Source organism: Podarcis filfolensis, assembly GCF_964270895.1.
Source record: "Podarcis filfolensis genome assembly, chromosome: 5".
Lineage (NCBI taxonomy): Eukaryota > Metazoa > Chordata > Lepidosauria > Squamata > Lacertidae > Podarcis > Podarcis filfolensis.
The window spans coordinates 38,849,837-38,866,184 of record NC_139608.1 but is presented as its reverse complement, the minus strand read 5'-3'; the positions used below and the strand labels follow the sequence as shown (position 1 = coordinate 38,866,184).

Below are 16,348 nucleotides of genomic sequence, written 5' to 3'. Positions count from 1 at the left end.
TATAAGTCCTAAAATAACCTGTGAAGGCAACATTAACACGTTTATAGATATACAGTCGTACCTTGGTTTTCAAACAGCTTAGTTACTGAATGTTTTGGCTTCCAAACGCCGCAAACCCAGAAGTGGCTGTTCCGGTTTGCAAACTATTTTTGGAAGCCAAACAGTCCGACAGGGCTTCAGCGGCTTCTGATTGGCTGCAGGAGCTTTCAGCAGCCAATCAGAAGCTGCACTTTGGTTTCTGAATGTTTTGAAAGTTGAACGGACTTCCGGAATGGATTCTGTTCGACTTCCAAGGTACGACTGTATCTCCCTTTGTCAAGGGCACAATTGGCTTACTGTGAAATAAGAGGGCTCACTACCATGTCAGACAATCCTATATTCTGTATCACCTTCCTTCCAGATAATCGAAGTTCCTTGACTTTCTGTTGGCCAACTAGTTGCCCATGGTGCTATTAAAATATATTTGCTTACCTGAGTTTCTCCAGAGTCCAGTAATGGGTTGCTCCATTCTTCTGGTCCTGCACCTCCACTGCCACAATAGTCCTTGGGAAAGGACGTTTCTCACGGTCTTTGGCAGCATCCGGAGGAAGCAGGTCTGGAGGCAGAGGTGAGTACAGGGTGTCTGTAAGGAGCACAAACTGAAATTGAACCTGGAAGGGAAAGGAAGGGAAGAGTCATTGTTGCTGGCTAGTACTTCCTCATGCACAGAGGTCACTACTCAGGGCACCCTCTTCTCTCACACCACATATAAATTATGATAGCAGGATCTTCACTCAGACAAGAACCCTCAAAACTTACTTTTCTTTATCCAGGTCACTTGCAGTTGCAGCCAGCTGGTCTGTGGTCACTCCATTTCATATCTTAAATAATTTAATAACAGCAGCAACCACCAGTCCCTGTCAATGGTTATGCAAGGATACTTTTTTGCTAATGTACCTGGGTGAAAATACTCTGGTAAAAAGCTGCTTTTCTGGTAAAATTCCTCCCCCTCCCAAGCTTTTTTTAAAGAGTAACTGCTAGTCAAACAATGTAATATTTCTCTTAACTTCAAGGCCCTGTGTCCCTCCTCTCATTTATATGTTGGTTATTTCAATAACCATAAAAATTACCTTGTAGGATCAAACAAAAGTCCATTTAATTAGTTTGGTTTTAAATCACAGGTAGATGCTTTTGGACATTCACAAATCTGGCATGGCCTTTTCCTGTTCTCCAGAGCATCTGGTAATCAGAGATATTATCGGTTTGTACACTTAAGTTCAAAATAGCTGTCATGGCTAATGACCAATTAATCAGGGCCAGCCACACCATTGGGCAGGGGGATGCTACTTCCTCCAGTGGTAGATGTGGGGGAGTACAGGGTGTTGAGGGTACAGTTGTATGTGCCCAATTCCATCTGGAATACTATTTCATCTGAAGAAACAGCAACAGAATGCGGAATAGACAATGCCAATCACCATTTGTCACTATGACAGAACCTGCTCACCTTCTTCTTCAGCTCCACACTGATGGCATTGGCCTCCTTCAAGAAAATGGCATTGCCCCACAGCTGGTCCCGAAGAGATGTAAACTGGTACCATTTCCACTTCCTGAAGGCCCAGAGCGCCTGCTCAAACTCTCGCTCTGTCCATTGTACTGGTGAGATAAACACTCCACATGGTCACTCTCTTCAAAGAGCAAGTCCTTGCTGACACCCCTTGATTATAGCTCACATTATCTTCTCCTCAAACATACTGTCTACTGCAGCCTTCCTCAAACTCTGCCCTCCAAATATTTTGAGACTACAATTCCCATCATCCCTGACCAGTGGTCCTGCTAGCTAGGGATCATGGGAGTTGTAGGCCGAAAACATCTGGAGGGCCGAGTTTGAGGAAGCCTGGTCTACTGGCAGATGGGCAGAACAAAATCCTGGGTGCAATGGCCTTCAGACAGATCCCCCAAACTCTTTTAATACCTTGGGATACATTCTAGCATGCCAAGCTTGAAAAAATATACTCTAAGGACTGGTTTCAGCGAACCACATTCCCTAGCTAGTTAACTTCCCAGCAGCCCCCCTACAAAGGATCCAAAGGAAACAAGAAGACATTATTGCAATGTGGTTGCTCAGCTTGTTTGCATGAGCCCAATTGCCATTTATTTTCATACCTACCTGAACCTCTAGTTCTGGGGCGGCTAGCACTGTACCCCACATATGTTGTGAACTACAACTCCCATCATCTCTGACTACTGGCTGTGCAGGCTGAGGCTGATGGGACTTGTAGGGTGGAATTCAACATTGTGCTGATGGAACCATCTCCCCTCTCCTCTCCTCCCCCTGTACACTGTTCTGGGGTTCTGCTAACCATCCAGAGTGGATTTTAGAGGAAGGGGGAAATGGGGAAAGGAGAGAGGGGAAAACCCCATTGCACTTCCACTAGAGCACCAGGTTGGCTGAATTCGGTGCCAAATCACCTGGAGAGCACTGGATTGGGGAAGACTGTTCTAGCTCATATTTGATTTCCTGGCTCTGCTCTGACTAAACTTGCTTCTGACTGAACAAGTACAATTTTTTTACAAACACAGCTTGTTACACTATGCAATCACAATCATTCAACAACATGACAAAACAGCAATCCTAACAGAGTAGTCCACTAAACAATGCAGTATTTATATTTATTTAGTTCTTGGAACTGGGTACAGCCAGACTGTAGCAGACCCCTGTCCTGGACAGCCACTTCTAATCAGTGTACTGTAGACATTATTCAGCTTGATGAGCCAAAGGCCTGACTCAACAGCTTATCTGGAATGTATATGCCACATAATCAGGCTTCTATGTATGGGAATAGAGACCTAATCCCAGTGCTTTTTTCCTTAAAAAATAGATGCCAGTACTCCCAATGAAGTTGTTACAGCAAGTGCCACACTTTTTAACAAGAAGAAGAGGTGCTGGTACTTTGTACCCTTGAGAACCCCCTGAAAAAAAGCACCGCCTAATCCTTTTCAATTTATTACTTCCATATAGTGAGTGAGCAGTTCAAAATAACAATAGCTTGTTTGCACTTTATATTAGAATATAAGTAGCTGAATACAACTCACTGAATGATAGGTTTAATAGCTTTTTCTTTTCAATGAATTATTACCTTCATCCTCAGGTTCCTCCTCTTCCTCATTAGCCTCAGGATAATACCTTGAGTCCATCTGCTTCTGCAAAGCCTCCAGTTTACTCTCATAATCCTAAAAGAGCAAACAGATGAGCAGTTAATAATCCTATTGCCTGAGTTTTGATATTATGTGCTGAGTCCAGGTAAAACCAAGAAATTATTCCATTCCCTGATCAATACTTTCCATTTCCTTAGTAATCACCATTTCAGTTTAGTGGTTTGTGAAGTTTCCTGAGATACAGAATTATAAGAAACTATACCTACATAGATTATTCATAATCTTAAACAATGTGGGACATTAGGTGGGGACTATTATGTGGAGTTCTTGACCTTTTACAAATGTGATTATATAAGAATCTGGCTTGCTGGGAGATGCAAATCCTAGTCATTGTTTCTCTTGCAATTTAGGTGGTATAGCGCAGGGGTGGGCAGATAGATTTTATGTAGATAAAGCAGGGATGTCTGACTTCCAACTGTTTGATAATGGAAACAACAAAATGACATCCCCCCTCTAAATTATACTGTAGAAATGGGGGGCGGTAGCACACACAAAGACCAGGAATGGGTGTGTGTGAAAACTGTGAGCTCAATTCTCTCTAGTACTCAAAACAAATTCCTGAGCTCAGAATTCTTTAATTTTTTGCACTTGGCTCCAGTTACTGCTTCTAAGGACACTACTAAAATGCATACACACAGTAGATCCTGCAAGCCTGTGCTATATAGTGTCACATCCTGGAAATGATTGTCTCTCCTACCAATTACAGTACAATTTGTCTGCTTTATGCTACTCTCGTAACATGTGCAAAAAGCAACCTGTTTATTACTTACAAGTCTTTGCTGCTCCAGAAGGTAATTGGCTTCTTCTCTTTCCTTCCGGTACTGATCTTCCAGTTCCTGAAGCCTACATAGAGAAAGGAATGACAGAATGTCCATGCAGTACTGAAAATTGCAGAGAACCATTACATTTCCTATTCCCCTGCCATGTTACGTTCTCCATATCCAACCCCTGCCCCCTCTCGTGTGCGTAAGTGTGAAGTTGCCTTATACTGACTTAGACCATTGCCAGCTAGTCCAGTATTGTCTCCTCTGACTTCAGGATTCTCTGGCAGAGGCCTTTCCTATCACCTGCCAACTGAAGATGCAGGCATTGATTCTGGGACCTTCTCTGCATTCTCTGCATGCAATGCATGTACTCTGTTACTGAGCTACCACCCTCTGAATTATGCAGCCCTGTCAATGAGCTCTTCTGCATTCTTCCTTCCACTCACCTCTGTTCCATCTCCTGCTTCATGTCAATGCCTTGTTTCTCCAACAGCTCTCTTTGGGCAAAAGCCCAGTCCACTGGCTCAGCTGGGGTCTCTGCACATGGAGTTCGCTCCCGCTCCTGGCGTGCCTGCTCAGGGTGGTTAAATCGAAATACATGGCTCTTTCCCATGATTATGCGATTTCCTGTGCAGAGAGGGGAGCATATTTACTAGAGGGGTTGAAATAGGATGGGATTCCAGTAACTGATCAATGCATTGCTAAGATGATGAATTTATGTCCAACTGCAAAGCTTCTGTCCCATGTCATATACAACTCATCTGTCCCTAATGACTTCAATACAAACCATGCTCAACCACCAGTCCATTCAGGACAAAGAGGCCCTCTTTCAGAAAACTATTTCCATGAGCATTATTTTATCAGGGAGAACTTTCCAACCATAAGTGCTGTTTGAAAGTGGAATGGACTCATTCAGAAGTTAGTGGACTCTCCTTCATTGGAGATTTTTAAGCAGAGTTTGGATGGCCACCTGTCATCTCTAACTGAAATTCCTGTATTGCAGGGGGTTGGACTAGATGACACTCAGGGTCCCTTCCAACTGTACAATTCTGTGATTCTATGATTCCACAAGTCTATCCCTCCACGGTAGAGAGCTACCTGATTTTATGGAGTCTCTTACAACACTTTTCGCCTATTCCTGATTCCCTTCTACTGGAGAACGAACCTACCTGATCTTAAGATGCTGGGCTCTGTTACTTTCTTTCCATTGACATAGGTGTCTGCTCCCTCACAAGGTTCTAGAGTCACCACTGCTATGGAAAACGCACAAAGGGAATTGGGAGAGGACAGGGAATAAAACAATGTGTGAGAATTACAGAGAACAACCTTCCCCACAATCTTCTTACAAATACAATCAATAAGCTTGCTGAGAGGGGAACCAAAACCTCTGCATTAAACCTTGATGGGAAGCAACATACAGAAAGCAAGGCAATGCCTTCATTCCAAAAAACAATTTTTGTTAGATATGATACTTTAGACTTGAAGGCATCTGTTCATAATAACACATCAAGATATGGCCCAGAGGCTCCAAAGGAGCTATAGGGATAAGGTTGGACAAAAATATTTGCTGCTTGAGGCAAAGGATAATATTATGCTCATTCCCCCATTACATATACAGATGCAGGCTGGACTAGGGGTTGAATCTTACTTTAACACTCAATGGGACAGTGTCCTCTAATGCTGGGAAGGGGAACCTGTGACTCGCCAGAAGATTTTGGACTCCAACTTCCATCAGCCTCAGTCACCATAGCCAATCAATTATTATGTGAGTTGTAGTCCAACAATGCCTGGAGAGCCACAGGTGCCCCATCGTTGCTCTATAGCAACCAAGGACAACATATATGAAAAACTAGAATGTGTTTTATTCAGTCTTGTGGCAGGACTGTTGTGATTAAAAGCCTGCAGAGGTCAAACTGAGCTGATACAACCGAGAAGCAAAGAGACAGCACTTCCCAATGCAGTTACTTTCCAAAGTGCTCCATTTTGAAAGGCAGGTAGGGAAGAAAGTGGTATTCTGCATACCCATTGGCAGCAATGGAGACAAATGACTTAGAGAAGCTCAGTTCTAACTAGGTAGAAAAGGAAGCCCAAGAATCGTGAGGCTCTCTGTATGGGGATACCTTCACTGCCAGCCTTAGTGTCACTTCGGAATATGCAGTGCTCTTCTTTGATGAAGTGACCGCTAAGAACAATGTCCTGCCTCCTCTCAGCATCTTCTCGACCAACCCTGTTGGGGCAAAACACAGTTGCTGAGGTTTCCAAAACAGCAAAACGTTTTAGGTGCTTTCTGATTAATAACAGAGCTCCTTGGACCAACCCTATTAGGGTCCCAATGGACAGGAAAGCTAGAAGAATGCCTTTGCAGAAAGCATCACACACACCCCAAGTCTTGTTTAGCTGCAGTAGTTATTGGTTTGCTTCTAGTCACAATTCAAGATGCAGGTTATATAGAAAGCCTTAAGCAGGTTGGGCCAAGTCTATCTTAGTGAGCACCGTCTCTCTTATGAACTACTGTGTCCACTAAAACCAACAGATGATGGCCTGTTGGGGATCTCACTTCTGCTCCATATCCATAAGGAGCAGGGCTGTTTTTGTAGTCTTGCTACAGCTCTGAAATGTCCTCTAGGCAATGACTCAGGCCCTAGTCCAGATCTAGTTACACAAAAAGGTACTTAAGAATGAGTCCTTTACCAAAATGTGGGTGAGGTTCAAATACACATCCCACTGAAAGCAAATCTAGGCAGCATTTGCATTCACATGCTTGTGTGATTTACACTCATAGTTACTGTTCCAGCAAATTATATGTATATGGACTGCAGAAGCCTGCTTCCACACATGGGTCTCCTTAGTCTAGCCTTCCCCAACCAGGCGCCCTCCAGATGTTTCAGGCTACAACTATCATCAGCCCTAACCGGTACATAGTCCAAAGTATCTGGAGGGCATCAGGCTGGAAGGCTGCCTTAGCTGAATGGATGTATGAAAGAAGAACTTGATCTGTGAAATCCTTTTAGTTTTGCTACTTTCTGGCTCCTAAATAGTTGGATGGTTTTGGATAATCCATCCTTTTGCTGTACATTTTTGTTGTTGTATTTTTGTATATCTTTTGCTGTTTTCCCTCTTCTTCACTGCTAGATATGCATGCACAGACTTGGAGAGTCACTAAGTTTGTTTTATTACTTTTAGTATTTGTTAATGTTTTGTGCTATACACTGCCTAGTGGGGGTTTTCTTTAGATGGAAAGGCAATGTAGAGATGTTATAAATAACCATGCACACATACAAAAAGGTACAGTGTGCCAAATTCAGTCTGTGACATCTCCAGTTGACATTTGAATAAAAAACTGCTGGTGAAAATCACATCAATGTCCATCTTCTCTGCTAATCCTGGCAAAGTTGTAATTGTTACTGTCATTATTACCTGGTTATTCCATCTTTAATGTAATACAGAAGGCACTCAGACATGAGTGGGTCCTCATTTAGGTTGACCAGATGTGGTGTCTAAGAGAGACAAGAGAGAGGTAGGGCGGGGGAGAGAGATTAACACCCTTTTCTTTCACAGGCCAAGGCCTAGCCTTGCTCTTCTGATAAGTCTGTCCTTTTTCAGAGTGACCTAAATGTGCCACAGCATTGATAGCCCAAGATGTTTTGCTGCCTGAGGAAGGCAAATCCCACCCCCCCACCCCCCACACATATTCCACATATGTGTGGGGGGCTGATGAATCTTACCTGAACACAGGTTGATAGACAGTGCCTGCCACCAAATTTAAGGGGAACAGGCTAGTTCAGCGGGTGCAGGGTAGGCCTGCCGCCGCCACCGCCATGCCTCCGCCCCCACTGCTCACCCTTCCCAACCACTCACTGCTTGCCTGTGCTGCTCACCCTTGCCCCCCCCCCTTCCCACCCACCCTCCCACCCAACTCTCATCCGGCACTCTGGTGATCGTCAACAGAGTCACACCAGAGTGATGAACCAGAAGCCGCTTTGGTGCGACTCTGCTGATGATCACCAGAGTGAATGTCTTTTGGTCAGGCACTCATGACAGAGCGCCAGACCAAAAGAACAGGACATTCCAGGATAGAAACAGAAGCCGGGACTGACTTCTGTGATCTGGAATGTCCCACTTAAAATGGAACAGTTGGCAGGTCTGCTTGTGGCACCTTAAAGACTTAACACATTTAGTATGGCTTAAGTGTTCATGGACTACAGTCTATATCCTAAGATTCACTTCCTCAGTATGATCCAATGGATGACATATGGGGACTCCTCCAATCACAATGGAGAACCTTTTTCAGGCTGAGGGGTGCATGGAAAGTTGTTGGGAGCTATGTCCCAGCAGTAGCAGGGGCCAGATCCATACACCCTTTACACACACTCACCTCCCATGAAAACAGCCATATTTTTAATTCTCAGTAACTCAATTCAAGTTGCATCTTCCATTTTCCTCACATACTTTATTTATAAAATTTATAAGAAGAGGGAAAGCTCTGCTACACCCATTTTCTGTCCTGACTGTGCAAAAAGCAGAACGAACTCACTAATCCCTGCAAAATAATGCAATTAACATCAATGTGTAACCAAACTGCAAGCTCCACCTTAGTTACTCAAGGCCTCAAACTTCAACACGCATTTACATTCCAAAAATGTCATGTATGCAGTTACAAAAAACACTGACACTTTTCGTATTTGCAAGGGCCAGATGTTCACCTCTCTCAGACCCTCCAAGTGTCCCTATTTTCCAGGGACGTCCCTGATTTAGAGAAGCTGTCCCAGGTTCTGATTCAATCCTAGAATGTCCCACTTTTCCTTATGATGTCCCTATTTTCATTGGAGAAATGTTAGAGGATATGGAGTTATCCGACCCCAGAGCCATCTGAGCCACCTTCCTGTAAAGGGAAGGGTTTTTTTAATGTTTAATGTTTTATTATGTTTTTATATGTGTTGGAAGCTGTGCAGAGTGGCTGTGGCAACCCAGTAAGATGTGTGGGGTATAAATAGTAAAATTATCATTATGGAATGAGACGTCCCTATTTTCATTGAAGAAATGTTGGAGGGTATGCTCTCTAAGGTTTTTTCACGTCTGCTTGAGATTCTTGTATCAGATCTTCTTGCAGAGTAAGGAGCAGCAATTGCACAACATCAAAACTCTCCTCCTGCCCTGCCTTCAAACATATAGCTACTTGTCTTAAGAAGTTTATTTCCTTCAATTTCTATGTCTCCTCTCCGAAATGGAAATAACGAGCCATTTTATCAAGCATTTTCCCACACAATACAAAGTGATATAAAAATTATTAATAAAAATGTGATTCATCCTACTGAAACAACATGCTCACGTTACCAAGTGTTCAGAAAAGAAGTACATTTTAATTTTAAAGGTCTCACTCTGCCATGTGCAAGGTCCTAATTTTGGGGGTTCAACAGATGAACATTATGTTAGATCAAATGACTTACAGAACATTACTGCCATTGCCATCATGGAATCCCTTCTTGGAAAGATATCAGCATTGCAATTATCACAGCAATCTGAACACCATGCAAAGTGGACCAGATACCATTTACTCATGCAAGGATTGGAATTCCACAAATAGCAAACATGCGTCCATGCAGTTTTCCACTTGTCCTGTGATTTCTAGGCACAGGTCTGAGCAGTTTTGCCTTTGCCCCACTGCTTCAGCCCCAGAAAACCTGCTCTTGGGTCGGGGGAGGCAATCTGCTAAAAACTCAATTGCCATTTGTTCCAATTTAGCGCTAAACCATGGGTTTTCCAGGGGGGAAGCAGATGGGCAAATGGAAGTGTGGATGAACCCGAAGTTTCAGCAACTGTTCTCAGTATGAAATTATCATCTTCACTGAAAAGCTGTACCTATGCACTTTAAACACTGATCAATCAGTCAGAAGTAAGGCAGTGAAATGATTACAATCAGTTGATTGACAGCCCTGCTTATAAGTATGAGCAGTTACTGGAGCAGGCACGCAGATGCAACCGCCATGCTGAGCTCTGTTCTCCTGCCTCTAAGCAATCAACACCTGAGGCCTCTCTCCAGAGAGGAGGCAGTATGATGCAGAGCTCTTTCCACTACTGAATTAGGCACCATGTAACGTAACATACTTTGCTTGTGACATGGGGCAGAGTCATGGGTGAACAAACAAGCTTATTACATCACCCTTTGTAATGATTTCAATTATGTAATTCATAGAAAACATGCTGAATGTCGCTGTGCCTTCCTTCTCCCTGAACTACTTCTAGTCACCATGTACAGAATTCAGAATGTTTTCTTGGCACCAGGCAGTACAAACCAATTGTCTGAAAAGGAATCACACAGATCACTCCAATACAACCCCTTAACTAACAAGACCAACCTTCTTAGGGGAAAACACCCCTAGACTCTCCAGGAAAACATCCTGGGGTTTAACTGGGGGTTTAACTGGGAGTGGCTACGTGACAAAGGAAGAAAGAAAAGAAAGAATTCAAATGTGCAATATGTCAAAATAAATCATTATCACAAACATATGAATCAAAGTGTTCTACTATAAACTGTTCTAGTAATCATATGTAAATTTTGAGAAATGAAATAAAGACCTAAGGAACTAACATTCATGTTCCTTGCTAGAGTGTTGAGTTCCCCACTCCTTGCTACCTTCTGAAATATGTTGTGCTATTGGACCTGTAATAATTTCACACATACCCAGGAGAACAGGGGTTGATAAACTGTATTAGAATCAGGACAAGGCTTCTTTTGGCTCTGCCTGAGCATAACTAATATGATGTAAGAAGACTAGTTCTAGGCAGTTGGGTTATAGGGTTGTACAAACACCATTAGTTCTACTTCTTGCCTCCCTATGCTGTTGGGTGGGGAAAGTGCCATCAAACAGTCCTCTTTTCATGTTCACTGTACTGAAGAAAAACACCTTTAACATATCTATGTGTTTTAATAGCAAGAGACTTTGATTTAAAATATCAATGAATGAAGAAAGAATATGCATTCATAGAGTTCTTGGTCCTCCAGCAACTAGAGTGGACTGTTAGTGGGGATTAGACACACGCATAGAAGATGGGTCTATCAATGACTATTAACCATGAAGGCTAAATGGGACCCTGATGTTTGGAGGCAAGATGCCACTGACAACTGGTTGCTGAATATCTGTCATGCTCTCCTTGTGGGCTCCCTTGTGCCATCTTGTTGGCCACTGAGTAGATGGATCTCTTCTTATGTTCTTATGAATAAGGGAGTACCCCCAAGTGTAATTACTCAGCAGGACAGGCCTAATTCTGTTTCTTTCAAGCAGCCCAATGGAAACAGAAACAAGCTACTGCTGGATCTTCTAATAGAAATTTAATATGGACTATTGCTATATGAGTACTAATTGTGTAGCAGCAGCAGCAGCAGACAATTCAGAAAGGGGGAAAACATTCATTCAAAATGCTAATGTAAACATCTATGCATCACCAGAGTCTCAGGTGGAGTTTTGTCTCTATATTTATTTGATATATATATTTCGCCATTAGCAGATATCAAAATGCAATTGAGCACAGTGGAAGAGGCAGAAAAAGAATCCTACCTTTTTAGGTGAAAATACTCCCAGTGTACCACCATCTTCTCTCATAGCCACTCCCATTTCTGCAAGCAAAGCTTCCCTGGAAAATACCAAAGGATACCAAAGAATTTAACAACTCTGCCAAGGCCTGGATCTTGTAGAATTCAGAAAGAGACTGCACCATGTTCTCTAAACAAAATTGATGGTAGCAGACGTAAATCATTAAAATGCTGGTCTTGGGGAAGTTTTGATGTTGGGGAAGGATAAACAGGGGTGAGTGGAATAGTAGCAAAGGTAAGTGTTAACAGCAGGCTCTGAGGCACAGAAAGAGCCATGCTTTTGGGGGAAACATGTGATGAAATGAAAGATGAGCCCTCTTCACTTGGCTTTCTGCTGAACTTGATGGGGCAGGGAGAGATTTCTTGCACTCCAACATGCACCATGCATTTTTCAAAAAGTAACATATGAAATGGTTCTTCCTGGTCCAACAATTCTCAGCCTCTCAGGATCTCTAGTTATCATAAATGGGGAGTCTATGAGTTGAAACAGCCTCCATGTGGCAATTGCTCCTCATGATGACTTTAACAAGTGGCTCTCTGCCCATACATGGAGTGTTTCTCTGTTATACTGAGGCCATACTGTGATGAAAGAAAATGTCAAGCCACATAGACTCAGGTGTGAACTTTTATATGAATATAGCCCTCATAGCTTGACTCCTACCTCTCCATACGAATTGCTTCTGTCCTGCGCAGCTTTTCTTCCCATGTTTCATTCAGCTCAGCAATGATCTTCTCAGTTTCCTGCAGTGGGAAAGTTGAACATAAAACATTGAACTAGGAATATATTGCCTGCAATGCATTATGCAGAGCTTATCAACCTTTCTCTAGGACAGGGATGGTAAATCTGTGGCCCTCCAGTTTTGCTGAACTAAAACTCCCATCATCCCCAATCAATGGCCATGCTGGCTGGGGTTGATGGGAGCTGGAGTCCAAGAACTTCTGGAGGGCTTCAGATTCCCTGTCCAGGATGCAACAATCAGAACAACTTTATTCCACTACTGGAATATGCACAGTGCACTTTCACATTTGACCTGATCATAGTTAACAGGTGGCTTCAGATTCTTTCCAACATCATCTGAACAAAGTTATAACATTTAAAGGCAACACTGGAGACTAACAATTTTTGTCTCTGCTATGGTCTCTTTCTACCAAGTTTCCCACCATCAGTATCTCTGTAGTACAAATATGGCATGCATGATCTTGGCTCTTACCTTCAGTCTCTCAATGGCTTCTTCACTACCTGGAGCAAACATGATGCGTTCGTGGAGACTGGAGACCGAAGCAGCTCGGCTGGACAAGGCTGAGAGTGAGGAGGACGGGCTCATTCCTACCAAGGCATTGGTCACTGTGGAGAGATTGTCATGGCGTTGACTCATATCTGCCACTCTACGATTATCATTATTGTTCTGAAAGTCGGACATGTCTAAGGGGTTCGGGAGGGGAGAAAGAAGAGGGAAAGACACAAAGACAAGAAGGAAGGAAAAGATAGAGAAAAGAAATGCAGTTGGGAAATAGCAACATGATGCAATGAGGAGAAAGGTAGAAATTCAACGAAGAGATACACAGACAATAATGTGGGTATAGGTGCCAGGGCAGGAGCCTAACATCAGCTTATATTAAGTCTCACTTTGCTCATGCCTGTGCCTTGGGGGAAATGGACAGCTTACTGAAGATCTTGTCTACAACCACTGTGGACCCCTTCTCCTCTAGCATCATAGGCAGGGGATAGAAAAATTCCTGGATAACATGTCTATTAAGGCCATGCAGGAGAAGATTTCAGGACAGATGGGATCTGGAGTTTAACAAAATGTGGAAGGTCATGGGATCCCTACCCCTGCAACACATGTTCTAGATATGTAATATAGACATCTGCTCTCAAATAAAGGTTGGATCTTTGGCTGGTGTCAAATGCTCCAAAGCTTCCTGTCATTCCACATCTGTTGCATCATTACTATTGATAAAAACCAGAAAAGGCCCCAAAATGAAGAGCATAGAATAAATAAACTTTTTGGGTCTAACAGGAAATTTCAAACACTGTTGAAACAGGTAAAATTAGTATCAGCGTTTTTTACATCCAAGGGTATTGCATGTTAACATCACATTAGTTTTATGAGGTTCATGTCCAAACTAAAACAAATAAATGTTTCCAGCAAAAGTTTAGTGTTTTAAGAGTTAGTGTTAGCATAATATTAATGAGCCCAAGAGCTTGAATTTAGAACCAAGTTTTCAACTTTCCATCTGTTTGTGAAGGTCAGAATGGAAGTGTTGCTTGAAAAAGCAGGACCATAGACACGGCATCTTCCCTATATGGCTCAAAATAGTCATTGAGTATCAGCCATTTCGGTCAAAACTCAAAGAAAAAAGGCAAAGTAGGAGGTTAGCTGTTGGGAATTCTCAAGGCATTTCTTGTTCATTCATCTAGATCACGATAAGATGGCTGCTGTTTCAGTTTTTTTGGCATCATCTAAGATTAGGACAAAAGCTGTGCATATTCAGAGACTCTGAAATGAGTGACCTTCCTGCTCAAAGAAGTCCCCTTCTAATTTTTACCTTTTCACTGCATTTTAACAAGGAATAGGAAACTGAAAGAGTCCAGGGCATGCATCTTTGTAATGCCAAAAAGGCCAAACATACCTGAGATGCATGAAATCCAGGAGAAAACTCAGAGAGTTTTACATGATGTAAATCTCATTTTCTGCTTCCCTAAACATTATAAACAACAATAACCAGGAACACCTTTCTCAGACTGTCCAGGTAAATCTTTTTGCAGCAATGTATAACGCTCTGGCCTTGCAATACAGTTGTCCTCTCCTCTGCAGCTAAATTATCAGCCTCTGTTCAGAGGCCTAGCTAGCAGAGGCCTAGCATGGGGGGGGGGGTTGCTGTCACCCTGGGCATGGTTTTGGGGGGCGGAGTGCCCTCCTGCTGGTCATGATCTGTTGCATCCTTCTCAGGCACTCTCCAGCAGGACGAAGCCAAAGGAGAAGGAAACAGCTCAGGCGTCCTGCGAGCCCTGAGCTGATCACAAAAGGAGCGCGGGGTTGGCGCTTGCCTGTTGCCTCCTTCTCAGAGGCTCTCCACCTGGAGTCTGGAGGGCACCTGAGAAGGGTGAAACAGCTCAGGCATCCTGCAAGCTCAGTGCTGAGCATTGGAGAAGCAACGCTCCCCCTCTCCAATGCTGGGATCCAAGGCTGTGAGCCGGCCGCGCCTCCAAGCATTGGAGATACTGGAATGATCCAGGGCTGCGAGGGCACCCAGAAGGAACACGGCAGCTCAGGCACCCTGCAGGTCCTGTGCTGCCTGCAAAAGCAATGTGGGATTGGCACACGGAGCTGCTTTGTCTCTCCGGTGAGGAGAACGCAGTTGCTTCGGTGGCACGCCCCACCTTCATGGCGCGGCGCTCTCTCTCTGGCATGTGCCCACCAGCCCCGGGGCTCCGCCGCCGCTGGTTAGCCAACACAGCCTGGCAACCAGGCATCACTCTCACACCATTACAATACTTTGTCTGCTTCCCCCATTCCCCACCCTTACAAAATCTCTTTGAGTATGGAGAGCCAAGACTATGGCTCTTGAGTAAAGAGCAGAGTAAATATTGATGCACTATTTCCCGAGGCTATGTTTTAGAAAAGGGCATTGGCAAACAGGTTGGTAACTCAGCATAATTGTTAAATTAGTAACAACATCAGAAATCCAGGTGTAATCAGGTGAGCAGCACTGTTAACTACTCTGATTTGGGTTGGATTTCTGGTTCAATAAATCATATGTTCAATATGTTTAATAATATAAATAGATGTCTTGGGCTTTGTTCAGCAGATGGGCGGAGGGAAGGCAGGACCTGTGCAATCCGGGGGGGGGGCAGGCCCAGTTGGGTTTTTAATGCATGGACACTGGGTGGTTTCTGAGAATATACAAGCCCTAGGAAATTTGGTTCGCCTGCCTGTGGTTTAAATGGGTGTTTTAGATCAGAGTGTAGGCTGCACTGCTCACAAACAAGGCACAGACTGCAGCGCCTTTTAACATGCCAGCAAAAGCCAGTTCATTCTGTCACACCCATCAGCCAATTAACTATTCCAGCAACATTCCTAACAGGTACAACCATACAATCAGCAGGAAGGCCAAATAGGATCACCAGTAACAACTGTGCCACCTGTGGCCTGAAGCAGATACCTTAGTTTCCTTCCTCCTTCCTCCTTCCCTCTCCCACCCAGAACATATTCGTTAGACCCAGTCCCAGCAGAAGCAGAAGCAGCAACAGCAGCAAAAGCAGCAGGAAACACAGTTACAGCATAGAGAAAGGAAACCTCAAGAGCATAGACTGCCCAGAAGATTTTAGCAGGAAAAGTTTCCTGGATAATAAGATTGTGAAAGACAAAGTCAAGGTATGGTGAAGAGCTGCAGGACCTCCAGCTAAGGATGCAGGGCAAAATGGCCTGGAGGAGGTATAGATTGTGAAGTTTATTTTGTCTATGGGTCCATGTGTCAGTCAAGCCCAGAAAAGATCTCATTACAGGATTCTCAGGGTTTGGGATAGATCTTCTCCAGTTGTGAGGAGCAGTCTCACACCTGGGCCTCTTCATGGGAAGAAAGACCATTTCTATGGAACAAGGTTATAATTAGAGTGCAGGACTCAGCACAGCAATCTCTCATTGGTGCTGTTGAAAGCAGTGGGTGCCCATCAAGGTTATGTTTAACACGGTGACTGGATTATCGCTGATGCTTCTTTTTTCCCCTCCTCCCTACAGGAGACTGTATGAATATCAGGTTGGGGAGCTATGAAGGCAACCATGTTCCCAATAGC

The 16,348-nt window shown here is 43.7% G+C and overlaps 1 protein-coding gene across 20 annotated transcripts in view; it reads right to left on the bottom strand.

The window, feature by feature from the left end:
* Window positions 1-16,348, bottom strand: part of KIF1A (kinesin family member 1A) — a 119,355-nt gene that overhangs the window by 51,781 nt on the left and 51,226 nt on the right. For 10 of the 20 annotated variants that reach the window (XM_083616195.1, XM_083616208.1, XM_083616206.1 and 7 more), the window contains exons 15-25: window positions 12,762-12,973; window positions 12,212-12,291; window positions 11,516-11,591; window positions 7,377-7,456; window positions 6,080-6,186; window positions 5,129-5,209; window positions 4,406-4,586; window positions 3,966-4,038; window positions 3,117-3,210; window positions 1,484-1,632; window positions 472-650 (exon numbers count right to left, since the gene is read on the bottom strand). In XM_083616195.1, the coding sequence (XP_083472321.1) occupies window positions 472-650; window positions 1,484-1,632; window positions 3,117-3,210; window positions 3,966-4,038; window positions 4,406-4,586; window positions 5,129-5,209; window positions 6,080-6,186; window positions 7,377-7,456; window positions 11,516-11,591; window positions 12,212-12,291; window positions 12,762-12,973 (1,312 nt within the window). The remainder of the gene's footprint in view (window positions 1-471; window positions 651-1,483; window positions 1,633-3,116; window positions 3,211-3,965; window positions 4,039-4,405; window positions 4,587-5,128; window positions 5,210-6,079; window positions 6,187-7,376; window positions 7,457-11,515; window positions 11,592-12,211; window positions 12,292-12,761; window positions 12,974-16,348) is intronic. The other 10 variants (XM_083616212.1, XM_083616213.1, XM_083616200.1 and 7 more) reach the window with 1 other exon arrangement.